We start from the raw sequence: 24,904 nt of genomic DNA, 5'->3' as shown, positions 1-24,904 counted from the left end.
GATGCTCCGCACCCTCTCCTCCCCGGGGGGGGGTGATGGAGGGGGGGGGTGATGGAGAGGGGGGGTGAAGGGGGGGGTGAAGGGGGGGGGGGGTGAAGGGACTCCTGGGTCCCCCTGCTCGGCGCTGGGGGGGCCGTCGTCCGAGCAGGCTGATTCCGGGGGGGGGGCCGGGAGCGCTGCGCTCCGCCGCCTTTGTCCCTCCTCCCGGCCGGGCGCGGCGGCGGCGGCGGCGGCTCGGGCGGCTTCGGGAGGCACCGGCCCCGTGCCCGGAGCCGCGGCGGTCCCCATGCGCCGGTCCCCGCCGAGCCCCCGCCGCGCCCGGTGCCCCCCACCATGCCCGAGCCGCCGGCGGCAGCTCAGGAGGGCGAACGGCCCCGGAGGGCCCCGGCCGCCGACGAAAGACCGGAGCCGGCGGCCCCCGCTGGCGTCCTGGGTAGGTGGCACCGGGGATGGATGGAGCCGGGGGGGGGGGGGCACGGAACCGGGAGGAGCCGGCCCCCCGGGGTGGGGGGGAGGTGGGGGGGCACCGGGCGGCGGGGCCGCTCCCTGCGGCTCAATGCGGCGGGGCCGCTCCGGTGGGGGGGGGGGGGGGGGGGGGGGGCGATGATTTTTGCCCCCCCCCTTTTCTCCCATCCCGAGGGGGGGGTCGCGGTGGTCCCAGCACAGCCCCGTGCTGCCCGCCCCCCCCCCCGCCCAGCCTTCCCCTGCCCGTTTGGGGTTTGGGATGTATGCGCCCCCCCCCCCCCCCGGGACAGGGGGCGTGCAGGGGGGCTGAGTGCCCGAGGATTTATCAATGCCCCCCCCCAGGGCAGCTCTGTCACCCCCATGCCATGTGTCGCGTCCCCCCCCCCCCCCCCAGAAGGTCCTTTTGTCCCCCTTGCCAGGTCCGTGCCCCCCCCCTCCGATGGGGTCCACGCAGCGGGTGCAGGACGGGGGCTTTGCCATTGGGTCCCCAACGTGGGGAGGGGGCCGCAGGAGAACGCGTGCCCCCCCCCCGCCCCCCCAGCAGGTGACAGCACCGAGGACGTGGCCGGGCTGGGACACGGGGCGTCACGGGTGGGAGCGTGACCCACTTTGTGCCCCCCCCGCAGCGGGCAGGTCCGGCCTCCAAATGACGCCCGCCTCTGCCCCGAGCGGCCGCGGGCTCCGCGGGGTGGCCGGGGAAGGATTTTTGGGTCCCCAGAGCCCTGCGGCTCCGGTGACCTTACCCCAAGGTGAGCGGGTGGCCGCGGGGACAAGCGGGGAGAGAGGGACAGCGGCGGTGTCCCCTCGTCCCTCTGTGCTCGGTGGCTCTGCCGGCGGTGGCACCAGGAGGGGACATGGGGCAGGAGGCAGGGACGGCCCCGTGGCCAGAGGGGGGTCAATGCGGTGTCCCCCCCCCACACCATGGTCAGGGGGACAGGACCTGCGCTCAGGACCCCTCTGCGGCTCCTCCACGTCTCTTGCAGTGACCTTGGGAAGGAAAAGCCCCGCTGCACCCCGAGCAGCTGAGCCCAGCGTTGGGGTCCCCGCGCCCCCAACCCGCAGCTCCTCGGGGTCCGTGCCCCGCGCAGGGGGGGGCTCACGCCTTGCCGGGGGGCCTCGTGGTGCAAACCGGGGCGCTGCCGTGGCTTCGCACACGTGGGAGCACGCGCACACGGTGCGTGCTGGGGTGTGCGTGCGGTGCCCCCTCCCCGGCCACCCGCTCTCCCAGCTAGGATTACGGCTCCCTTTGCGGGGCGTAAATAATTCAGCCGGCCGAGCTCGCCCTGCCGGTGTCCAGCTGGGGCCTCAGCACCCCCCAGCCGAGCAGGATGGGTGCTCGTCGCCGTCCGTGCCGGAGCAGAGCGGGGGTCCCGCTCGGGCTGGGGGTCCCAGTGGCTCTGTATGGGGGGGGCAGAGTGCCTGGATGGAGCGGAGCCGGGGGACCCCACGGGGACACCCACGTCCCCACCCGAAGCGGCTTCCCCGGCACCATCCGGGCCCTGCAGCTGTGCCGGCACCCACAATGCCGGGCTTGTGCCCGGCCAGGCCCTGCCTCGCCGCCGCGAGGGCGTTCTCTGCGTACGGGGCGGGCGAGCGATGCCCCCGGCGTGCAGGATCAGCCCCGCTCCGGGGGCGTCCGGCGAGCCGTGCCGAGCCGTGCCGAGCAGCCTGGCGCCGTCCCGCTCTTTCGCCCACGGTGCCGGCACAGGGCGGCCTTTCAGCGCGGCCCCTGCCCACCCGGAGCCACCGGCAGCGGGGGAGATGAGTTTGTCGGGTCTCAGCCGGCGGTGGGGGCCCTGCTCTGAATTGGGATGGGGGCCCGGAGCTGGGGCGCAGCCGCCGGGACGGAGCGGGCCCGGAGCAGGTCCGGCATTTCCTGTTTTTTGGGGCCGGCGTGCCCGGTGCGAGCAGGATTTCCTGTGCCCCGGGACCTTCCCAGCCCTGGGGCAGGCTGGTTGTTGTGACATCCCCCGCGCCCTGGCTCAGCAGGGGGAAACTGAGGCACGGAGGCAGCCGGGTGCTGCTGGCGTGCGGGGGGGGGGGGGGACCTGATGGCACGGCGGGGGCCTCATCCTGCCCTCCCTGCCGGTTTGGGATGTGCCAGGTCCCCGTCCATCCCGAGAGAGGTGATGGGGGCACCGGGCACGGGGACAGCGAACCCCTGCGGCACGGCCGCCCCGGAGCAGGGCACGGGCTGTGTCCCTACAAAAGCCCCAGCCAGGGGGTGACAAGGGGACCCTGGGGACCGTCCCCATCCCCGCTCTTCGCAGCGGCACGGGGCCTCCCCGGGTTTCCATGGAGACCGGCTGCTTTTTCGCTCTCCCCATTTTTCCTGCCGTTTTCCATCTTCCGGCGCCGCGGCCCTGCCGGAGCCCGGCCCCGCCGAGGGGCTGCGGGCAGAGGTGAGCACGAGGGGGGGGTCCAGGGGGGCACCGGGGATCCCGGCCCTGCCAGGCTGCGCCGCCGCCTCCTCCCCGGCAGCTGTCGGGGCTTTTTCGGGCACCCGGAGCTGCCGGAGGAGAAACCTGAGCCGGAGCCGGCGTCACCTCGCTGCGACCCGCTGGCACGGCCACTGCTGGGGACACACCGGGGTCCCTGTCCCCTTGTGCGTGCCAGCAGCTGAATCATTGTTGATTCGGGGTCCGGCTCCCAGTGCGGGGCTGCGGGTCGGGGGGGGGGGGGGAGGCCTGGGGGTGCCCGCGGCCGCTCACCCGCTCCGTCCCCCCGGCAGACAAGCTTTTTGGGAAGCGGCTGCTCCAAGCCGGGCGCTACATCATGTCCCACAAAGCCTGGATGAAGACGGTGCCCACGGAGAACTGCGATGTGCTGATGACCTTCCCGGGTAGGGATATGCGAGGGTCTGGCTCGGGTCTGGGGGGTGAGGAGGGGTCCGATGGCACCTGGACCACAGCCCAGAGCTCCTCGCAGACCCGTACCCGAGGCGGGGACACGGGGCGGGATGGGGATGGTGCTGGGGGACACGGGCAGAGGGACAGGCTGGTGCGACCGGCACCGTGCGCCCCCAGACACCACGGACGACCACACGCTGCTCTGGCTGCTGAACCACATCCGCCTTGGCATCCCCGAGCTCATCGTGCAGGTCCGGCACCACAAGCACACCCGCGTCTACGCCTTCTTCGTCACCGCCACCTACGAGAGGTAGGCTACCGGCCACGGCCCCGGCCCCGGCCGCGTCCCCCCCCTGTGCCCTCAGCCGCGTCCCCAGCCACGTCCCCGCTCCCTGCAGCCTGCTGCGTGGGGCCGATGAGATCGGGCTGCGGAAGCCGGTGAAAGCCGAGTTTGGCGGGGGCATGCGGAGCTTCTCCTGCGAGGAGGATTACATCTACGAGAACATCGAGAACGAGCTTTACTTCTTCACCTCTCAGGTGGGACACGGAGGGGCGAGGGATAGGGGGCAGGGACGCGGGGTCATGGGGCAGGGACGCGGGGCAGGGACACAAGTCATGTCCCTGTCCCCAGGGGGAAAAGGGGATTGGAGACCCCCTGGCCCAGCTGGGGACCAGGTTAAACACCCCCAAGATGGGGAGAAGAGAGTCCAGAGGGGACAGGAGAGGGCAGGGGCTGGGGAGGGGATGTGCAGGGAGACGCGGGTGTCACAGGGGGGGCGCTGGGGGCCGGGCTCACCCCGCTGCGGTGCCGCAGGAACGGCAAAACATCATCAGGTACTGGCTGGAGAACCTGCGCGCCAAGCAGGGCGAGGCGCTGCACAACATCCACTTCCTCGAGGGGCAGCCCATCAGTGAGTACGGCACGACACGGACCCCCCCACCCCCCCAGCCACCTCCCCACATCCCAGCCGTACCACGTCTGACCCCCAGAGGGTCCCCAGGGACAGGGTGACAAACAAGGGGACAGCGGGCACACGGTGCGCACCCCGTGCCGTGACCAGGGTTGGGCACAGAGCCCCGCTGTGGCACCATCACCCCAAGCCCATCCTTCCCGTGATCCCTGCCCCAAAGCCCCCTGTGCCGGGCCTGGCTGGGGACACATATTGGGGACCTGGGGGGGTGTGGGGGGGGGACAGCGGCGTCCCCACGCCTCACCTCCTGCCCCCGCGGCGCAGTCCCGGAGCTGGCGGCCCGCGGCGTCATCCAGCAGGTCTTCCCGCTGCACGAGCAGAGGATCCTCAAGCGGCTCATGAAGTCCTGGGTGCAGGCGATCTGCGAGGCTCAGCCGCTCGGTGAGGCGCCGGCAGGGGGTCCTGGGGCTGGGGAGGGGGGGGTCCCGGCCCCGCTCACACCCCCCCCCCGACCTCTGCAGATGAGATCTGCGACTACTTCGGCGTGAAGATCGCCATGTACTTCGCCTGGCTCGGCTTCTACACCTCGGCCATGGTGTACCCCGCCGTCTTCGGCTCCATCCTCTACACCTTCACCGAGAGCGACCAGGTGCGAGGGGCTGGGAAATGGGGCAAATCCCAGCTTTTTGGGGGCCGGAAGGGGACATTTCCCTCCCCTCCCCACTCCAGCCTTTCCCTTTGATGCTTTAATGCCCTAATTGCTGCGGAGCTGGGAGGCCCCTAATCCCATCAGCTGCTTAACCGCATCCCGAGCCCTCAGAGCAGCGGGGTCGGGGCCAGGCGGCTCCCCGGGACCACCGGATGGGGTGGGGGCTGAGCGGGGGGCAGTAGGGACGGGAGGGGACCGACCCCGGCGCGGTGGGTGCCCTCCGCCCCGCAGACCAGCCAGGACATCTGCTGCGTGGTCTTCGCCATCTTCAACGTCATCTGGGCCACGCTCTTCCTGGAGGAGTGGAAGCGCCGCGGGGCCGAGTTCGCCTACAAGTGGGGGACGCTGGACACCCCCGCCGAGTCCATCGAAGAGCCCCGGCCCCAGTTCAGGGTGAGCACCTGGGGGAGAGGGGGGTCCTTGTGGGGTGTCCCCGTGGAGCTGAGCACCGTCCCTCCGGGTCCTGTGTGCGTGGGGAGGCTCAAGGCACCGGGGGCTTGGTGCGGAGATTTGGCACCGTTGTGACACCTGTGGTTATTCCTGGGGGTCCGGGCTGAGTCCCCCCCCAGCCAGCACTGGGATCACACGCTGCCGTCCCCCCTAAAATTAGGGCATTAAGAGAATCAGCCCCGTGACCAGCGCGGAGGAGTTTTACTACCCGCCGTGGAAGCGCCTGCTCTTCCAGTGCCTGGTCAGCCTGCCCGTCTGCCTCGCCTGCCTCTCCTTCGTCTTCCTCGTCATGCTGGGCTGCTTCCAGCTCCAGGTGGGTCCCAGCCCGGGTCCCGGCAGCCGGGGGGCTTCCACCCCCACCCCCCCCACTGACCCCATCCCCATAGGAGTTCGTGCTGAGCATCAAGGAGCTGCCCCGCATCATCCGCTTCCTGCCCAAAATCGTCCTGGCCGTCATCGTCACGACCTGCGACGAGGTTTACAAGAAGATCGCCTACTGGCTGAACGACATGGGTGCGTGGGGGCCGGGGGGAAAGGGAGGGGGGGGCATCGGGGCTGGGCGTGGGGACCCCCCCCCCTGAACTCACCCCCCTGGGCTTCGCAGAGAACTACCGCCTGCAGAGTGCCTACGAGAAACACCTCATCATCAAAATCGTCCTGGTAAGGGGGCGGACGGGGGGGCGGGGGGGGGACGCGAGGGTCCCGGCAGCCGCCCCCCGCTCACCCCCCCCCTCTCTGCCCCGCAGTTTCAGTTTGTAAATTCATACCTAAGTCTTTTCTACATCGGTTTCTACCTCAAAGACATGGAGCGGCTCAAGGAGGTAAGGGGCAGCGCCCGGGGGTGGCGGGGCCAGCGAGGACCCCCCCAGCTCCCCGACGCCCCCGGATGGACAGACGGACGTCCTCGAGCCAGCGGCACCCGCACCCGGCCCCCCCCGCGCCCCGCTGTCCCCGCATGCCGCGTTACCGCTCACGGTCTCTCTCTGTCTGTCTGTCTGTCCGTCCTTCTGTCCCTTCCACAGCTCCTGCTCATCTTCTCTCTCTCCCAAAGCCTCATGCGTCAGCTCAAAGAGGCTCTCCTCCCCTTCATCTTCCTCCACCTCCACCTCTCCCTCATCTTCTTTAAGGGCCTCCTGGGCTTTTGCTGGAGACTGGGAGTATCCAAAGTAGGAGCGGGGAGGGCGGGGGCCGTGCATGCCACCCCCGACCCCCCCCCCCCCGCGCACCCCAACCCCCGGGGGTCCCGTCCCCACCACGGTGGCACGCACGAGGCCGGCGAGCTCGGTGCCGCTGGGGGGACACCACGTTGGGTGCCCCCCTCCAGCAGCGCAGCCACAGGGAGGAGCGGGGACCCCGTGGCGATGGGGGTGCGGGAGGGGGACACCCGGGAACTGGGCCCCCCCCCCCCCGGGTGACAGCGGGTTCCCGGTGTCCCCACGCAGATGCTGGCCACGCTGCTCATCACCCGCCAGTTCCTGCAGAACGTCAAGGAGGTGTCGCAGCCCCACCTGTACCGCCGGCTGCGCCGGGGGGACCTCAGCCTCCGCAGCCTCCGTGAGGTCGCGCACGCCGTCCTCCGCCTGCTCGCCCGTCCCCGCGGCCCCCCAGCTGCCGGGGCCGCCCCCGAGGGGCCGCGGGGCGAGAAGAAGTGTCTGAATGGGGGCTGCGGGGTGCCGGAGGAGGAGGAGGAGGAGGAAGAGCGGCGCGAGTCGGATTCGGAGGACGAGAGCGCCCTGGACTGCGGGCTGAAGCTGAAGAAGGTGAGCTTCATCGAGAAGGCGGAGCGGCGCGGCACGGAGCCCGGCGGCCCCGAGGACGAGAGCTTCCTGGAGGAGGGCAGCCCCACCATGGTGGAGAAGGGCATGGACCCCGCCTCCGTCTTCGAGCTGGGCGAGGATGAGGATGACGCCGAAGGCCCCCCGGGAAGCCCGGTCAAGGCAGCGGAGCCGGCCGCCGTCCTGCGGGGCAGCCGGAGGAGGCGGGCGGCCGAGAGTCGGGAGGAGGAGGAGGGTGAGGAGGAAGGGCGCAAGCGGAACCGGGCCTCCTGGATCGACCCGCCCGAGGAGGATTACTCCACGCAGCTGACGCAGGCGGAGGTGGAGAGCTGCATGAAGAAGTACGAGGTGAGCTCCAGCAGGGCATGGGGCATCCTCCCCAAGCCCCACTGCAATGCATTCCTCCTCCTCCTCCTCCTCCTCTTCCTCCCCAGGACACCTTCCAGGACTACCAGGAGATGTTCATCCAGTTCGGCTACGTGGTGCTCTTCTCCTCCGCCTTCCCGCTGGCCGCCATGTGCGCCCTGGTGAACAACGTCATCGAGATCCGCAGCGACGCCTTCAAGCTGTGCACGGGGCTGCAGCGCCCCTTCGGCCAGCGGGTCGAGAGCATCGGGCAGTGGCAGGTGGGATGGGGGCCGTGGGGGGGCCGGGCTGGGGGTCTCGGCGGGGGCCAGGCTGGCCACAGGTTTCCAGCTCATCCCCGGTGCCGTCCCTCATGCAGAAGGTGATGGAGGCCATGGGCGTCCTGGCCATCGTGGTCAACTGCTACCTGATCGCCCAGTGCGGGCAGCTCCAGCGCCTCTTCCCCTGGCTCAGCCCCGAGGGAGCCATCATCTCCGTGGTGGTGCTGGAGGTACGGCGCTCCGCTTGTTATTGTAGGGTCTCCCGGTGCGCTGCCCTCTCCGGTCCCCGTTTCTCGTGGGGTGCATTTGGGGAGGGGATGCTCAGCGTGCCCCCCGTGCCCCCGCAGCACTTCGCCCTGCTGCTGAAGTACGTGATCCAAGTGGCCATCCCCGACATCCCCGCCTGGGTGGCCGAGGAGATGGCAAAGCTGGAGTACCAGCGCCGCGAGGCCTTCAAGGTAGGCGATGCCGGGGGGGGGGGGGCAATGCGCCCCTCGGGGCCGAGCACGGAGCAGGGACATCCCCGAGGCGTCCCCGTGCCCGACGCGCTCCCCGTTGGCAGAAGCACGAGCGCCAGGCGCAGCACCACTTCCAGCAGCAGCAGCGGCGCAAGCGGGAGGAGGAGGAGCGGCAGCGGCACGCCGAGTACCAGGCCCGCAAGGAGCGCGAGTCCAGCCGCGACGAGGCCAAGCCCGAGGCCGCCGGGCAGGACCCGGCCCACGAGAAGAGCCAGGGCAAGGGGAAGGGCTCCGGGGGCACCTCGCACGGCTCCGACAAGCCCAAGCGCCCCAGCTCGCTGCTGGCCACCAACAACGTCATGAAGCTGAAGCAGATCATCCCTTTGCAGGGCAAGTTCCTCTCCGGGGGGGCCGGGGCTGGCAGCACGGCCGCCGCCAGGTCCCCCCAGTCCCCCACCGGCAGCGATAACAAACTCCCCGGCTTCCTCAGCTTCAAGTTCCTGAAATCCCCCGAGACTAAGAGGGACGCGGGGACCGAGAAGGTCCAGTCGCCCACCAAGCCATTCAACCCCGGCAAGCTCTTCAACTTCGGCAAGTCCGAAGGGGCCAGCGGCAACGGGGCCACGGCCACCGCCTCCCCCCAGCCCCGGCCCGGCCCCTCCACGGATGGGGGCGAGCGGCCGGGCCCCAGCAAGTCCCACCTCAACGGGGTGCTGGAGGACGGGGGCCGCGAGGAGCCGGAGCTGCGGACGGAGGAGGAGAGCGGGGGCTATAAAATCTAACCCGACGTTTCGGGAGCGAGCACGGGCGTGCTGGCCCCGCGCCCTGCACCGTCCCCCTCCGTCGCATCCCCTCGCGCCCCTCCAGCCCCCCTGCTGGGACCCGAAGCTCCGGCGGGGTCCGGCCTCATCCTGCGGCACGGACGCCCGAGCAAGGCACCGTCGGTGTGAGCAGCAGCAGGGCCCGGCCGTGTCCACGGATGGAGCGTCCCCTCCTGTACCTCCGGCAAATTGGGGACAGGCAGGTGAAATCCTGGTCCTGCTCCACGGCTCCGCAGAGGCCACGGTCACCCAAGGGGACGCAGGGGAATTCGGCGTCCCCAGACCTACCAGGAGCATCCCGCAGAGCCCCCATGGGCGAAGGCAGCCGGGCTCGGCACCGCGTCTCCGATCGCAGAGGAACGAGACGGCGCGAGGAGCCCGATTCACCCCGTGCCTACCGCCACCGCCGCGTCCTGCTGCACCAGCCGTCGCCCCGGGGCCGCCGGCACCGTCCCACAGCCTCGGCACGGGGTCCGGTCCTGCCAGCACGGGGACGTTCCCCGGCCCCAGCACCGGCCGGGAGGGAGGGGGGTGAGCGGCGAGCGCCGGCCACTCGGATTCCCATGCATGGGCAGCATTTCTTGCACTAAAAACAAAACAAAACCCAAGGCAAGCGGCTCGCTCCCGTTCTTCGTGCGACGGCTGGAGGCGGCGGAGGCGAGAGCTCGGAGCAGCCCGGCCAGGCCCCAGCGACTGCGACGCTCCCCTTCCCTCTCCGCTTTCTTATTTCGTGGAATTAACTCGCAATAAGGCGCTCGCGCACATGGACGTCACGGCGGAGCCCAGGAGAAGGACGGGGCGGGGGGTGGGGGGCACGCGATGATTCGGGGGGGGGGGGGGGGGGAAGCAGCTTCGCTTCTGCCAGGGCGAAGGTTTTGCCACCGCTGGGTCTAGGCTTAGTGCTTTGGGAGCCGCTGTCCTCGCGGGGAGGAGGCTACCCGCAGCTCTGCTCGGCACTGCTTCGCTTTACAGGGTGGCGGGGGCCGGGGTAAAGGCCGGTGCTCGCTGTCCCCTCGCCCCCCCAGCTCCGCTCGCTGCCCCCGCCGAGCCCCCGACCATTTCCAAAGCAAGCAGGGGGAAGGAGGGCTCCGGCCACCCGGGGCGGCCGCCCCATATCACTGTGCCTGGCCCAAGGCCTGGGCTGTAGAAAACGTCAGGTTGTTTTTCCCGCCCCGCCTCTCCCCAAAACGTGTGGGTTTTTTTTGTTCCCCCTTTTGTCTTTGAACCAAGCCATTTTATACAGCAATAAGGCCGGGGAGCACAAAGGCTCTGTTGCTCCACTCACCTGCGCTGCAGGGGCCCGGGCGATGGTCCAGGGCAGATGGGGGGCTCCTTGCACCGAGCTTTGGGGTCCCTGGGGGGGCACGGTGGGGCAGAGCAGCCCCCTCGCCCTCCCACGGGGCCGGGTACCACGCTCAGTGCCTGCCAGGCACGAAGAGCAGAGGATTTCTGGGGCGAGACGAGGGAAAAGGGAGCGCCGGGCTCCACGGCGCTGAGAAACTGGGGCAAACGGGCCCCGGAAAGGACAGGAGGAGCAGCACGGCTGTGCCCCGGAGCTGCTGCTGGAAAGGGAGCGGGAGCGGCAGCGCCTTGAGCGAGGGGAGCCCGGAGCGGGGGGAACTGTAACCCCAACACCCTCCTGGGCTCGGCTCCCTGCTGCAGAGCCCAAAGTCCTGCTGGGGACCGCAGCAAAGCTCACCCCGGCTCGGCCGCTCTGCCCGCGCACCCCACCGCCGTCCCCTCCGCATCGGGGGCTGTGTGGAGCCCCCTCCCGTTCCCCGCTCACCGTTTCGGTTCTCGGCTTCTCCCCGGGTTTGGCTCCCCAGCTCTCAGCTCGGTTCTTGGTTAAAACGCGCCGGTCCTAAAGGGAGTTCTGTTCGCGACCCACTTCCCTCCTGGGGTAACAGCCCTGGCACGAGCTGTCCCCGCACCACTTACCAGGGGACAGGGCAGGGGCCCGCTGCTGCCGGCCCCCCACGGTCCTGGGCATTTTTAAACATTTCTCTACACAAAATATTTCTACAAGCGGCCGCCTGTCTGGTATCTCACTCTTCCGGGCAGTTACCGTACAAAGGAGGGAATTGTTTCCTTTTTTTTTTTTTTTTTTTTCCCTTTTCTCCCTTGCTGTGCTCTCTTTCTTTGGAAACTAAAAGAAATGAAGGGGGTTATTTATTTCTTTTTAATTTATTTTGTCATATTTTTGTAAAACCTGCAGAAATGCAATAAAAATATATTTCAACAAGCCTGAGGCGTGCGCTACGTTATTGCCCCAAGCGGCTTTCATAACGCGTGTGCGCTCAGGGAGCGAACCTCAGCGCTCCTGACCCTGGGGAGGGCAGAAGGGGACACTTTAGGGCCACCGTCACCCCTCAGTCCCCCCCAGGCAGGGGGAGGCTTTGAGACAGGGACACGAGGACGAGCCCCGCCGGCACGGGTGGGTTCACAGCACGCGCAGGCAGCAGCGCCCGCAGCCACATCGCAGCTCTGCCGCGTGCCGTCAGTAGCAGGAAAGGGTAGGGGAAGAATGAAGAGTTATAGTCCTCTAAATTCTGCAAATTTATTGTACACAGTATCAAACATGGAATAGTTTAAAAATAAATGCAAAATTCCAATGGCCATGACATTTGACTAACAGTGTATTTACAGTCACTCCACGACGGCAGCCCTTCTGCCAGCACGCAGCTGTCAGAAAAACCCGCGTCCTCCCGGCCCCACAAGACAGGATTTTTTTGCAAAAAAAGAGGGAAACCGAACTTGCGGAGACAGGTGGGAAGTAACACACACTCACGAGCTCGCCGCTGCGCTGCGAAAACCAGCCTGGGATGGCATGTGCTGAACGGAGCGAGGAGTTAAAGCAGGCACGGAGGACGGAAAGCCGAGAGCCGCTCTAAGACGCTCGGTCGTGATGCGCGACTGGCCAAGGCCGGGCGGTTTAACTAAAAATACCCAGCGAAGCCTGCTAACGGCACGCTGCGCGCTGATTAATGACAAACGAATTCATCTGGAAGGCAGCACAAGTGCGGCACAGACACGGCAGTGACTCAGCTCGGACCATCCATGCAGACTTCACGCTGTTTCTTGCAGTAACTCATCAGTCGCCTCGCGTCCCTGTACCCCAGAGCCGCGGCTAAGGAACAAACCAAGCGGCCGGCCCTGCCCGCAGCCACACCGGCTCCCCCAGCCCTACCCACGCTCAGGTATCCGTGCTGCTTATCAAAGCAGGGCAGAGCGTTTGACCTGTTCGGGTGTCAGCACGGCGTGCGTCTGCACAGAAAGCACCACGTGCGCGCGTAACAGAGGCAATTCACCGAGAAGCTGACTGGGACAAGTCGTCCCGGTGATGGTTGTGGAGCTGGGAGCAACGAGAAGCGTCGCCGCTGGCTTCCTAGCCGAACGAAGCTCACTTTGGTCAGGAACGGGAGGAATCAAAGCAGAGTTGTAGCAAGGAGAGGACAAACGGCTGTCCTCGTGGTGCACGAGGCAGCTTTAAGGCAGCTTCGCTTCCCTAGAGGGCTGGCGAGCTGAGGAGCGGGGCCGCCCCTCGCCTCCGAGGGCTGGCGGAGGAGTTGGGTGGTGGAAGGGGCAAGAACGCAGCCCATGAGCTGGGGAAAGCCCTGCCTGCACCTCGCCGCGTGCGGGGTGGCAAACACCAGCCCACCTCACGTCACCCGACCCTTCTGGCCAGCCGTCTCCCGCAGGAGGAAATTCTCCGTTCGGAACAGGGTCGAGGTTTCACAGTGCTGCCCTTCCACCCTGCCGGCCGAATGCCTACTTCTGGGTTTACATCGGTAGAACCTGGCAGTCCACCGCAAGAGGTTAAAGCCACCCAGCTCCTCAGAAGGCATTAAGACTTCTAATCAGACTTCTTAAATGTATTCCTAGAACAAGCTAATTCTAACAGCACACGCAAGGGGAGACTCGGTTTGTCACATCTGGGGACATACTGGGAAAGTTTCGCCTTTAAAAACAGTCCCGGTGTTAGAGAATTTCAAAGCTGGCGTTCTGTTTCCTTGTTTTAGCCACAAACACCTTCCTCCCTGCAGACCACGTTCAGCCTTTTCAATATCCAGGAGTTATTTTTTTTCCAGTAATTGAAAAAGGAAAGGTTCCAGAAGTCCTCTCTCCTCCCTGACATTAAACTCAGGAGATGATACACACGTTTCACATTAAAAGACAGCTCAGCACGCGTCTCAGGACGGGCGCGGGGGGCCGGTGCTGTGACAGCACGCCATTTAGCGCGGGCTGGATGCGACCACTAGACCCAGCTGTCAGCCTGCGCAGCCAGCCCACCTGGCCAGCCTGCTGGCTCAGCCTTTCGGGTGATTGCTGGCACCAAACCTCCCGGATCAGCTGTCAGATGAGACCCCAGGGCCGCACGCTCGCCGTCAGACCACGGACGTTTGCGAGGCAGCAGAAGAGAAACCCGAAAGCGCAGTCAGCACAGCACGAAGGTCAGCCTGTGCTTCACCGAGCCCATGATGCAATACCCCTCCTGGGCACCGCGACCAGCACAGCCTCTGCATTGCTCCCAAAAATACCCTGAGCTGCTCCCAGGTAGATTCAACCCTCTCTTTTTTAAAGAAAAGGATTTCCCACTCTCTGTTAGACAGCAAAAAAAATGTAAGATAAAACCTGACATGGAGAGACATCAACTGGAAGGCCCTCTGGTCACGGTCAGCGTATCGCACAACTCCCCTGCAGCCAGGCTGACGTCATTAATGCAGGAAAAGTAGTTTTCCTATATGCAGGTCTTTTTGAAAAACCTTTACAATGGAAAAAATGAAGCTAGGGGTAAATAAACAAGCCAAGAAACAGTTAAATGGCAACAGAGCCGACAGCCGCAGTGTTTAAGAATAAAATTAAAAAAATTCCAAGACTCCTGCTTAGTCTTTGCCATTAAGGCCAGTGACAAAGAGCTCACCAAAAAATAAAGCTTTGAAGTGACACCTGTTCTATCTACCTAGTGCAGAGTGAAAATGTTGAGATTAATGTCCATCACGTTCAAAAGTCGTCTCAGAGGAAGCAGTCCGAACAACCCACGACTAACTGCTGCATAAGGCACAAGCTGGAGGGAAGGAAACCCATTTTCCAGTCGATCCTGCTCCAAAGCACGCCGCCCAGCCTTCCCCACACGGGGCCACGCTCTGCAGCAGGGGCCCTCAGTAAAACCCCGAGCAACTGCCTGCGTGTGGAGCTCACCAGCCAACAGCTTGGCACGTTTACCCCGTTCTCACCAGGATTACGATGGCAGAAAAGAGCGCCCGGGTTACGTGCGTCCTTGGGATTCGTCACTGGGCTCAGCAGCCAGCTCTGAACATTTGGGACAGAAATCCCAGGCTTTAAGACCAGCACACCTGCTGCTGCTTCGTGTCTTTCCTAGGCTAAGAAAAGAAGTATTATTACTTTTTTTTTTTTTAATCAGACCTAACATATCTAAATGACTCTAAAAGCCTCTTCTCTTACTGTGAAACACATCCTGTCCACCTTAAATACTCCTCTGGTAAAGAGTTTAAACACTTTGCAGCCCAGGCGCAGCTCAGCAGCCTCAGGCAGACGGGAGCTGAGCGGCTCCTTCCTGCCCTCCCAGCCTGGATTTCCATCCCGCTGCTGCTCACTGGTCTTCGCAGCTCAACGCGGTTTCAGGGCTCGTCAAAAACTCCCGCACGTGCTTGCCTGCTCCGTAAGCTTCGTAACAGTCCTTCACTTGCCAGTTTGGTACAAAACCAAACCTTCCAGCCACAGGTTCTACTGCAATTTTGCGTTTCCCTGGGTTTACTACAGTCACCTCCAGGCTCCTGCTCGAAGCGCGGGCGATACCGAACGCGCAGCGGGTTGCTCAGGGCCTCGTCCATTAGGGCCTTGAAAAACTTCCAAGGCCAGAAAGAGGAAGCAGCCTGAAAGCCGGCCGTGCCAACGTTACCTAACCGACCATCCTCAGACAAAACAAAGTAATCCGGCAAACGTCCGGGATCAGCCATAAATGCAAACAACAAACACTTCGCTGCCCCGATGCAGTTCCCTGCGAATTCACAGCTGGACAGGACATGTTAAGATCTATCCTTCTTTCCAACATTCCCCCCCTCCTCCAACTCTTACGTATGAGGAGTATGTTGGTTGGGTTTTTGACTATTTCTCCCCTAAAAAATAAAATATATGATACCAAGAATTAACCTAGACAAAACGTTAGTTTCCCTGCACATCAGTCACTAGTATATTTTTATGTTAGAAAAAGGCAGTGCCTAACTTTTTAATGTGCTAAACTTACCCAACAGACATCTCAACTGCTCGAGTGCTGTTCAGTACGGGAGCGCCCTGCCTGGCAGGACAGACGCCTACGAGCAGGACAGTCTGCTCAAGAGGCTGCTCCCGGACGGACTCATCGTCCCCTGGTAGAAAGAAACGTGCTTCTGCTGCTTTGACTACTGAGCAAAGATTCCCTATTCAACTAAAAAAAAAAATAAATCCTGATCTCTGACAAATATCTCAAGTTCTCATTAAAAAACCCAAACCTTTAGTGTACATTGGTAACAGAAACAATACAAATACCACTAGGCAGACATGTACAAAAGAACCCCTGAGGGTCACTAAATTTCAGTCACTTTGTAACAAGAGAGTCTGAAGTGCGAAGAGCTAGGCATCATACAAACAGTGTGGTCAGCAAGAAATCCAGGGTTTGGGTTTTTCCTTATTTTTGTTGTTTTCAATGCACTAAGGCACCAGGAAGTCACAGTTAGGCAAATAAGATCTTCCATGCAACACTCAAACCTGATACACTTACCATGTATTAAACAGATAGGATCAAAGTGCAATAGCTTGAGGACAGCACTCTTGAGCCAGGAGCAGCAGGAAAAGTGGGTTGGAGAAGGAAGGAAAGGAGGGAGCTCTCGCTGCAGATCAGATGGGATGCAGAAAGACCCACTGGGGGTGTTAGAAATCCATACTGCTTGTGCTCAACCATGAATGCAAAAAAAAACAAAACAAAAAAAGACAAGTTTGATACTTAAGGTCACATCTCTTTGAAGATTAGTTTCTCCTTCACTTCAGAACTACTTAAAAAAAGGCAACCTTCTCTTACCTCCTAAAAATATCTGAAACATTTCAAAGGCTCCCATAACCAACAGGGTAACTTTTAACGACACGGAGGGAACAAAGACGGGGGTTTACGACAGGAAGGAACTGCCAACTCTCTTTAATAGTACAACACTCTGTCTAGCAGAGAAGTCAGCAAAGCCCAAACCTTGCCATGTCAATCAAGTTTACAGCATTTTACAACTTCAACGCACTGTACAAACATTAGTCTGCAAGGCTGCAGCTCTCAAGCTTTGCTAAAACACACAAATTGGTCACACTTTACCACCAGCTGCATGTCCGTTTCCTCTTTTGGTATCTCACAGCTCTTCACGGGATTCTTCAGTTTCAGCTTCAGGTGATCCCTGCGAGACCAGATGCTAACACGGCATCTTCAGGTAACATCCTGCACTTTGCACAGAAGTACTGGTTGATAGCGGAACTCTGGGAGAAGTCCTCTTGCAATTGCCAGTAAATCACACGGAATTCTAAGTATTTTTTGTCTTCACCAACACGGTTGGCATTTCCAACAACATTCCAGTAATTTGGAGGTTACCGCCGTAGCAAAAAGGTAACATTTTCTGAGGCAGGTACAAAGTTCTAAACTACTTGGTGCTAACTTTAAGTTAAACTCATTCACTGCATCAGAAACTCGGTGCCTAACAGACATTTGAGAACGCAGAGTGAGCCGTGCCCTGCTCTTCCCAAGGTTCTGCCTCATAACACACAGTCATAAGCAACGGTCTATCTCCCTTCGGGTCCCCTTCGCCCCCACACCTCATCTTGTGGCGTCCGCTGGTAGGAAGGGGATGCTGTGGAGAAGGGGAGAGCAGAAACCCTGGCCTCAAAGCTCGTGGCCACTGCAATCGCACAGAACTAGGCTTATCCAGGATCTCTAGAACAATGTTCGTGAGATTTCTCGAACTGGTGTTTCAGATTCGTGAACGAGGAAAAAAACACAGTTATAAATTCATCAATTTAAACTAACACAGTGTGAAGTCAGCTTCTTACATTAAAGCAGACAAGACATCATTACTAAACTACACCTTCCCTGTCCCCTTCAGCGACGATGGTCATTTCCTTTTAAGTCTCCGAACCTCCGAATCCACCTAGACGACTTACGGGTCTCCATTTTTGCTCCTACTGAAGAGTCAGTGAAGGGTCACAGGCAACAGGCACTGAGCTGTCACAGTCCAAAAGAGATCGGTTGGTCTTTAATGGAGACCACGGAAGCTCACGTTTTGATCAACTCTAAGTCCTGGACTCCACTCCAGACATGCCGGTATCGCAGGAAATTCAACGTACCATTAGTCAGAGCTGGCAGTCGACACAGAGAACTAGATCTAGTTGCCAAGGTGCTCCCAGACTTATCCGGCCAAGCGCTGCCTGCAGGGCGCCTACCCAACTCCACTCCATCAGCTGCTGCTTAAATACACTGTTGATCAAATACTCAGAATAGGATAAAAGTATCCCTTTATTCCAACGGAGAAGTTGCACATATCAGTCTGTTCAAGACCAAGAGACTGTTAGAATTAAAGAGCAACACAAGCAACACACCTTTCACTTGAATTCTCCATGACCACTGACGTATGAGATAACGTACGCTGCCAAACGCCCGTGGCCCTTACAGAACAGACCAAAGGAACACAACTGATATACCAAGTTGACAACACATTTTGCTAAGATCAACATAATCCTAAATGACACCCATGATTTTTTTTTTTTTTTTCAGTGCGGTGCCAATTTCAGAGTATTTGAGAAAAAATAGTGAGGCCCCACACTTATGGCTGGACTGGGCACAAAGAAGAATGAACCACTTGCGGTATGTCAACGGGTACACGGATCGAAAAGCCCGTACCCCGCCAGGGGTCTGTAACAACCCCCGTCTCCTCCTCAGGCTTCCGTAGCTAGAGCCGGTTGGTTAGGTAACAGATTTAACAAAACCTGTAAAAGTGACAGTGTACGCTTTTGAGAAAGGAGGAACTAAGGTTACACTACATGTTTTACTGGATTGTTCCACCATCGCTCCGTAAGTTTTACGGCATAAATAAAAAAAAAAAACGGAGAAAAAATAAATACATTGGCTCCTATGAAGTCAGAAGTGGTTTGGGCTGCATAGTGGATGGGTGAGAGATGGGGGCAAGGGGCGAAATTTACACACTTTGAGACAAAACAGGAAGCGCCTGCAAAGTAGTAGAGGAGAAAGCCAAGAGTTTAAGTGTCCTCGTTCATATCCTGGCTGTCTGTCCGAGCGATTTTCCGTGGTGGCGCCGAATTCTCACCTTCTATTTCCACTTGCTCTTGATCTCTCTTCTTTGCTGCATTCTGTTTGGACAAAGAAAGTCACAGTGAAACTCTCCAAAGCCTTTTGATGCTGGCGGGAGCTAATGCCAGTAAAAAAAAATGTGTTGTTTGTAAAAATTTCGGGATGGAATATAGCACTGCGATGACCTAACAGACACACTGAAACAAACCAAGAGGATTTTGCCCAAAGCCAAAGGGTGCTTCTTCATATTTGAGGGTGGGGCAAAAACACCAATCATTGCTCTCAGCATCTTTTATTTATAGATCTCAAATATTTCATACACATGAGTAAGATCTGCTTTTCCTGCTCCTCTGAGTCAGTCCCTAAACTTATCAAAATCACCAAAAATCACCGTCTTATACAAATATTTTCTTCTCAGCTTCAATGCTCCTTATAATTTTGCCTCTCTGTGATCTGTATCCTCTCATGATTAAAATCCCTGCTTCGGTGTCTCCACTCCCGAGTCCTTGCCTTGTGTCTGAGCACTTCCAGCCCAGGCAGTATTAGTCTCAAACGCCAGCTAGAGCCTCCTCATTTGTGCATTCCTGATACGGGAACTCTGATTTCGTAACCAAGGTACTTACACGGCCTCATTAATGCATTCATGTTCTGCATAAGCTCATCCATCTTTTCCTAACAGTCTTGGGAGGTACGAGCTCTACTCTAGCTGTAAAGCAGACAGCTGAGGCACAGGGAGACCAATTTGCAAAGGTCACAAAGGAAAATTGTGCTAAGTGGGAAACAGAATTGAAGTCTCCCAAGTTCTAGACTAAACACTGAGTTACTGTCCTCTAAATTGAAACAGAAGAAAAAGCTTTTAAAAAAATAAAATGTTGTGCAGAGACAGAGCTGTGCAGAGACAGAGCCTCCTTTTGCTGAAGTGCATTTCACAAGGACTGAATCCCTCTTAATTAATCATCAATATCTTGATTGTGATCAATATCCAGCTCTATCAGCCAGAGTCAGCAAATCGAGACGTTTATATTAAGGAAACACAACCATACCTTTTTGTCCCACTGCTGATGTAAGTAACGCAAAAGTATATTTGTCTTTTCTGTTACTATAACTGCCAAAGAAAGAGAGAAACAAGCTGAGGTCGTTTTAAAGACAACCTTTAAAACCGTGCAGCAATCATGACATTATTTCACGTACTAAGCATGGTCCTTTAGATTAAAGGGCAGGACGCAGGAACAGCCATCACTTCGTTAGGACAGAGGAAAAGCACAAGAAATGAACAATAACTAGACACACACTGCTTCTCACTGTAGTGACACTTCTAGAGTATCAGCTGATCTGAAGTTTAAAATAAGTGAAATTATGCGTATGCCAGATTTTTAAAATCCAAAAACAGTAAAAAAAAAAAAACCACGTCAGTGGAGCAGACTTACTTTGTTCAGACGGGTATTCTCTCGTGGGAAGGTATACCGATGGTCTTCTGTTCTATAGAGGAATTGGACAGTTACAGAACAACGACGGCTACAGGGTGATTTTTAACTCGAGCACAGCTAAACCAACCCAAAGGCCGTCACAAACCCAGGCTACAAATGCCTTCTGATATTCCGCCCTGTTACATGGCACTGTTCTCCTACTTTCTTTTTTTTTCCTTTCCCTTTTTATTTTTTAAGGAATTCGAAGCAGGTCCATTTTTCTGGTGTTTTTCAGGGCCTAAGACCATTACTAAAGAATGTGCGTACACAGAGAGCCCCACAGATGTGGCTTGGCTGCCGTGAGGACGCATGCCTCACCAAAGCACGCAGGAAGTTTTCCTTGCCAATCTCAGCTCATGAACTGCAAGCATACATGGGTGGCTTTGGTTGTTTGTTTAAAAACAAAAACAAACAAACACTCGTTTCAAGTTTATTTCCCTCCCGTATCCTTCGAGCCGTGCAAGAAAACCTCCCAGAGCACCGGGATTTATGGCCGATACGCAATACTTACTGATGCTTTACATACAGAGTCCGCATGGAACCTGCTGAAGTTGCTTTTGTTGTAGACCGGTAATCCTTTCAAAAAATCTGCCTGAAAAGACAAAGAACACAAACAAAGTAGGTGAAGAAAGGAAGAGCGATATTCCAGTTGTTGTTTGCTTCGGGCCGATTCTCCAAGGAGTCGCTTGGGTCGTTAAGATAAATAACTGCAGGGTTTGGAAGGATGTTGCCAGGTCCCAGCTAGTGAGAGCTGCTGGAAACCGAAACAAGAAAAAAACAAAACTGGTTTTGTAAACGAAGCGAATCCCCAGCTTTTGTGTTTGGCTCGCTATTCTCTCAAAGTTCTGGAATGCAGCTAGAAGGCTGCTCAACAAACCCCTCCTGGCATGCAGGTGATGTGGGTGAGCTCTGAAAGGAAGCGCTGCACCGCGCCGACACCAGCAGGATCCACGGACCAGCACAAACCACAACATCGCACAAGGAAACTGCCGCAGCCACACCGATGACTCAAATCCTTGAACGTGTCCCCGTTTCAAACTGGTTGCTCTTTCGCTTTCGCAGCTACCCGTTCTCTGTCAATTCCAGAAAACGACGAAAGCCTCCGAGGCCCCAAAAGCCCAATCCTTATCAGCGAGGCCCGACTTTTTTTTGTGAAGGATCACACCCCTGCGGGCGTCAGCGCTGCCGGTACTTCAAAAATAACCCCCCCGAGTTCCCGGCGGCCGGGGTAGATCCCGCAAAAACAGCCGAACCCACAGGGCAGCGAAGCTATTTGCTAAACAGCAGCGGGAACCCCGCGGAGCCCTCGCTGTTTAATTAAGCCTCACCAGCGTGAAGCAGGAATTTCCTTCTCCAAAGCGAAAAAGGAGGGCGGGAGGAGAACGTTACGGGGTCACGAGAACAGCGAGCTTCAAAGCCTGCAGGAGCCTCTTCCCTCACAGCGGAGAGGGACAAAGGGAGATACTCGGCGAGGCCCTTAAAGCAGCCAGAAGACGGGTAATAAACGCACGAGGTGCCTGGGCGATACCCAGGAGAGGCCCTGAGACACCCGAAGTCATCGGATCAGCTACCTGCGCCGCAGTGATACTCACTTAAAGCCTCAAAGCCTATTATACGGCACACTAAGGGCTTCTAATCCTGCACATACATCAGCCTGCTTAGGAGCAATTTAAAAAGGAGAGGAAAGCAGCAGAGGAGCCATTTAATTTCGGCGTTAGAAGCGGCAAACGAACGGACGCTGCTGCTCCACGACTGCCAGGCTCAAAGGCGTTGTTTTCACTCAAATCGGAGCCGTTATTTTTATTAAGGCTGCATCTTTAACTCAAAACAAAGAGCTATAATTAGCCAAGCCAGAAAATATTATTCATGCTCTTGTTTTTGAAGGAGCTCTACCGACGTTCTCGTTTCCACGTTCGACCCTTCCTGGGTGCCAGCTTTTAGCTAAAAGAAGAGACTCGGACTGAAGCAGCCAGCTGCAAATTTCCCTCTCGTCCCGTCCCCCTCAGGGGCGATGCCACTTCCCTGTGTCACCAGTTCTCCAGCCCAGAGCCCGTGGCTCGCTCGGCTGAGCTGGGGGATCGAGGCAGGATCCTCCAGCACTGCTAGAAGAGTCCCGTGGACCCGGACCGCGCCGCCCCGCTCCCCTGCTCTCCCTGGCACCGAGGGTCCTGGGCTGAAAAGGGTGGGGAATCCTTTAGGGACTTCCACAGGCACGGCCAGGCTCTTTGCTCAGCACAGCCCAGCTTTAAGACTCACTGACTGTACTTACTCTGTTTAGAAGGGCTGAGGATCTTTAAAAACATTTCCTATTTCAAAGCAAACCTTTTTTTTTACGACACGGTGCTACAGGAGCCCGGTCCAGGCAGAGACAGACACGTCCCCGGTTTCTTTAACTGCCTGCTTTCATTTCCACTTACAAGAACGGAAAATAACCGTTCTTACAGAGGAGCACACGACTTCAGGTCTCTCCCACCCCAGTCCCCTCACCCCAGACTATTCCCCACTGCCCCATGGGGGGGGGTTTGGTCTGGCAGAGGCCACGTTTGCCCTGAGGGGGGCGCAGCTCTCACCAGGCACGCCGCGGTCTTTTAACAGACTTCTGCAGCAGAGCTATGCCCGGTAAGTCGTAAAAACACCATTAAAATTATCAGCCAAAATGCATTTTAAATGGGGGATGTGTTTTAAACGTGGGTGTCCCCCCTTCTCCAGAATATAAGCAACTGAAGCAGGATGTGCAGCAGCTCAGAGGCTCCCAGGCAGGAAGGCTGCTGCGCTCACACCTCAGCTCCTGCACGAACAGCCTCGAGCACGCCAGGCTCTCAGCCTCCACCTCGCCCTCTCGCAGGGCAGAAGCCGTTTGGGTGGACCCACACCTGCCAGGGCAGGGAAACGGCAGGAAAATTAGAACGTGAGCACGGGGAGAGGCATTTCTCCAGCTTAAGCGTTGGGAAGTACAACTGAAGAGCCTTGTGGTTAGTACCGAGGCTATCCTGCTGCTAATCCTGCCCCATACCTGCCCGTTTCAACTGTCATCTGCTGTGATGCAACCTCCTGAAAAGGTCCCCTCGGGGGAATCGCCCCGAGGCACATTGCTGGATATCCGGAATGAGACAATATTGGGAGCGCAGCGCCCCTTATCTGCTCCAAGGGCACACGATAAGTCAGGTCACCGCCGCGCGCACACACCCACCGCAGCAGGCGCACCGAGGAACACCTGCGGCGCACAAGGAAACGTTCCTCCCGCGGGCCTTCTGCCACTCTTTAACCAAGCAGAGCGTGCCCAGGCCAAGCCGGCCGAGCTGCTGCAGCTCCCCGCGCGGAAGCGGAAAACCAGCGCCGGAACCGAGCAGAGGCCTCGTTTCATCTGGGGAAAAGGCAAATCCCCCAGACACCAAAACAAGCGCGGTTAAGCAACCCTCAGGAGGCAACACCGGCTCCTTCTACGGTTTGGGAAGCGAGGGAGAGATAAAGAGGCATCTGCTCTTCCCGTGTCAACAGGGCGCTCGGCTTCCTAGGAAGTCCTCGTCTAAAAGCAGAAAGGTGAATAACAAAAAAAAAGAACAACGTATGCATGCCCAGTTCTCAGCTTCGGAAAGGAACCGCAGCAACCACACTGCGGAACGCGAGGCCCAGAGCACGGGTGCTGAGAGCAGGGCTGTGTCCCAGCACCACGCACACGTGGACGTGGGATGGAGGAGAAGCACCAACACGGGGAACGGCCCCCAAAACTCCCAGCCTCGGGACACGGAGACCCCAGGGAACACCCCCCAGGGAACACCCCCGACCCCCCTTTGTCATGGGGCTCACTGAGGGGCAGGAGAAAAACTCTCTTCCTCCAAAAACAACCCCACCGCTGCAAAGGGAAGGAGACGGGAACTCCCCTGGCCGTGACAACCACCACCAGACTCCCAGGCAGCCTCTTGCTATGCGGGGGCACCCTGACAGACCCCAACAACCCCCATATACCCAGCTCCTTTGAGCACACAGCCCTCGGGGGGGGGGAACACCCCACACCCCGTGGTACCCCCAAATTTCCCCCTCTGCCCTCCAGCACTCCCCAGCTTGGCAGCACCCCCCCCTCCTCACAGCCCACCCTAGAAAAACTGCAGAGGGGGACCGAGAGCCCCCCCCAAGGGGTACCACAGCTCCCTGCACCCCCTGCCCCTCCCAAAAAACGGGGCGCCCCCCCAAAAGAACAGCTCCTCCCCCTGAAAAATTCCCCCCAGAACAGCAGCCCCCCCGAAAAACGGGGTCCCTCTAGAAGAACAGCTCTACCCCAGAAAAAAGGGGCACCCCCAGAAGAACAGCGCCGCCCCCCCCGAGAAGGCCCTCCCCCAAAAAAACGTGGCACACCCCCCCCCGAAAAGCGGGGTGCCCCCCCGAATAACAGCCCCTCCGATAAAAAGGACACCCCCCAAAAAACGGGGCGGCACCCCAGAATAACAGCACCCCCCCTCCGAAAAACGGGGGCCCCCCCAGAAGATCAGCCCCCCCCCCCAAATTACGCCCCCCCCCGCCCCCAGCCCCGCCGCCATTTTGGGGTCCCACAGCCGCCCCCGGGGGGGGCCGCACCCCCCCCCCGACCCCCCCCAAATCCCCTCAGCCCGCGGCGGGGGGGGGCCCGGCCTCGCCCCCCCCAGCTTCAGGGCGGGCCCCGGGGGCCGAGGACCGGCGGAGGCCGCGCTCCCCTCAGCGCAGCGGGGCCGGGGGCGCCGCCATTTCGGGCGGGGGCCGAGCCCAGCGCCTACCATCTTCGCCGCCGCCAGCCGGGAGGAGCCGCCCCGCCCCCGCCGCCTCAGCCGCCGCCCGCCCCCCCGCCCCCTCCGCGCGCGCCCATTGGTCGCCGCCGCGCCCGGCCCCACGCCCATTGGACGAGGCTCCCGTCAGTCAGCGCGGCGCTGAGGTGCTTGGGGTGAGGTAGGGGCAGGAAATGCCCCGATCGGGAGGGGTGGGGAGAGGACCCGGATGTGGAGGCGGCCGCGGGGCGTGATGGGAAATGTAGTCCGCGCGGGGCTCCCTGCGTCCCCTTGGCTCTCGTTA

The 24,904-nt window shown here is 59.9% G+C and overlaps 2 protein-coding genes across 4 annotated transcripts; one reads left to right on the top strand and one right to left on the bottom strand.

The window, feature by feature from the left end:
* Positions 1-214: 214 nt before the first annotated feature.
* On the top strand, positions 215-13,783 carry ANO8 (anoctamin 8). The gene is made up of 17 exons (XM_083811097.1): positions 215-433; positions 3,197-3,307; positions 3,492-3,624; positions 3,713-3,851; positions 4,129-4,225; positions 4,550-4,666; positions 4,747-4,874; positions 5,166-5,327; positions 5,545-5,697; positions 5,771-5,897; positions 5,989-6,044; positions 6,131-6,205; positions 6,827-7,507; positions 7,594-7,785; positions 7,884-8,015; positions 8,133-8,243; positions 8,348-13,783. Exons 1-17 carry the CDS (start codon positions 334-336, stop codon positions 9,023-9,025), a joined length of 3,192 nt encoding a protein of 1,063 aa, XP_083667223.1. The 5' UTR covers positions 215-333; the 3' UTR covers positions 9,026-13,783.
* Positions 13,784-16,223: 2,440 nt separating this feature from the next.
* On the bottom strand, positions 16,224-24,667 carry DDA1 (DET1 and DDB1 associated 1). Of its 3 annotated transcripts, none has more exons than XM_083811159.1 (5): positions 24,613-24,667; positions 20,376-20,456; positions 19,826-19,877; positions 19,442-19,503; positions 16,224-18,457 (listed from the first exon to the last, which is right to left on the bottom strand). In XM_083811159.1, exons 1-5 carry the CDS (start codon positions 24,613-24,615, stop codon positions 18,347-18,349), a joined length of 309 nt encoding a protein of 102 aa, XP_083667285.1. In that variant the 5' UTR covers positions 24,616-24,667; the 3' UTR covers positions 16,224-18,346. The 3 variants fall into 3 exon arrangements, with proteins under 3 accessions (XP_083667285.1, XP_083667283.1, XP_083667284.1); XM_083811157.1 differs by lacking the exon at positions 24,613-24,667 and adding an exon at positions 20,821-22,328; XM_083811158.1 differs by lacking the exon at positions 24,613-24,667 and adding an exon at positions 20,742-20,768.
* Between the last annotated feature and the right edge of the window lie 237 nt (positions 24,668-24,904).

This window comes from Anser anser (genome assembly GCF_964211835.1).
Source record: "Anser anser genome assembly, chromosome: 25".
Lineage (NCBI taxonomy): Eukaryota > Metazoa > Chordata > Aves > Anseriformes > Anatidae > Anser > Anser anser.
Note: the sequence above shows the minus strand (reverse complement) of the source record. Positions and strands in the feature narration are given on the sequence as shown.

What these genes read in the sequence shown, in the direction of transcription:
- ANO8 (XM_083811097.1), top strand. Translation starts at nt 334, where the DNA reads ATGCCCGAGCCGCCGGCGGCAGCTCAGGAGGGCGAACGGCCCCGGAGG. An exon ending in TGGGCTGCTTCCAGCTCCAG is followed by an intron (nt 5,698 to 5,770) that starts GTGGGTCCCAGC and finishes CCATCCCCATAG; the next exon opens with GAGTTCGTGCTGAGCATCAA. An exon ending in TCTCCGTGGTGGTGCTGGAG is followed by an intron (nt 8,016 to 8,132) that starts GTACGGCGCTCC and finishes GTGCCCCCGCAG; the next exon opens with CACTTCGCCCTGCTGCTGAA.
- DDA1 (XM_083811157.1), bottom strand. An exon ending in ACTCTGTATGTAAAGCATCA is followed by an intron (nt 19,878 to 20,375) that starts GTAAGTATTGCG and finishes ATTCCTCTATAG; the next exon opens with AACAGAAGACCATCGGTATA. An exon ending in ATCAGCAGTGGGACAAAAAG is followed by an intron (nt 18,458 to 19,441) that starts GTATGGTTGTGT and finishes TTGTCCAAACAG; the next exon opens with AATGCAGCAAAGAAGAGAGA.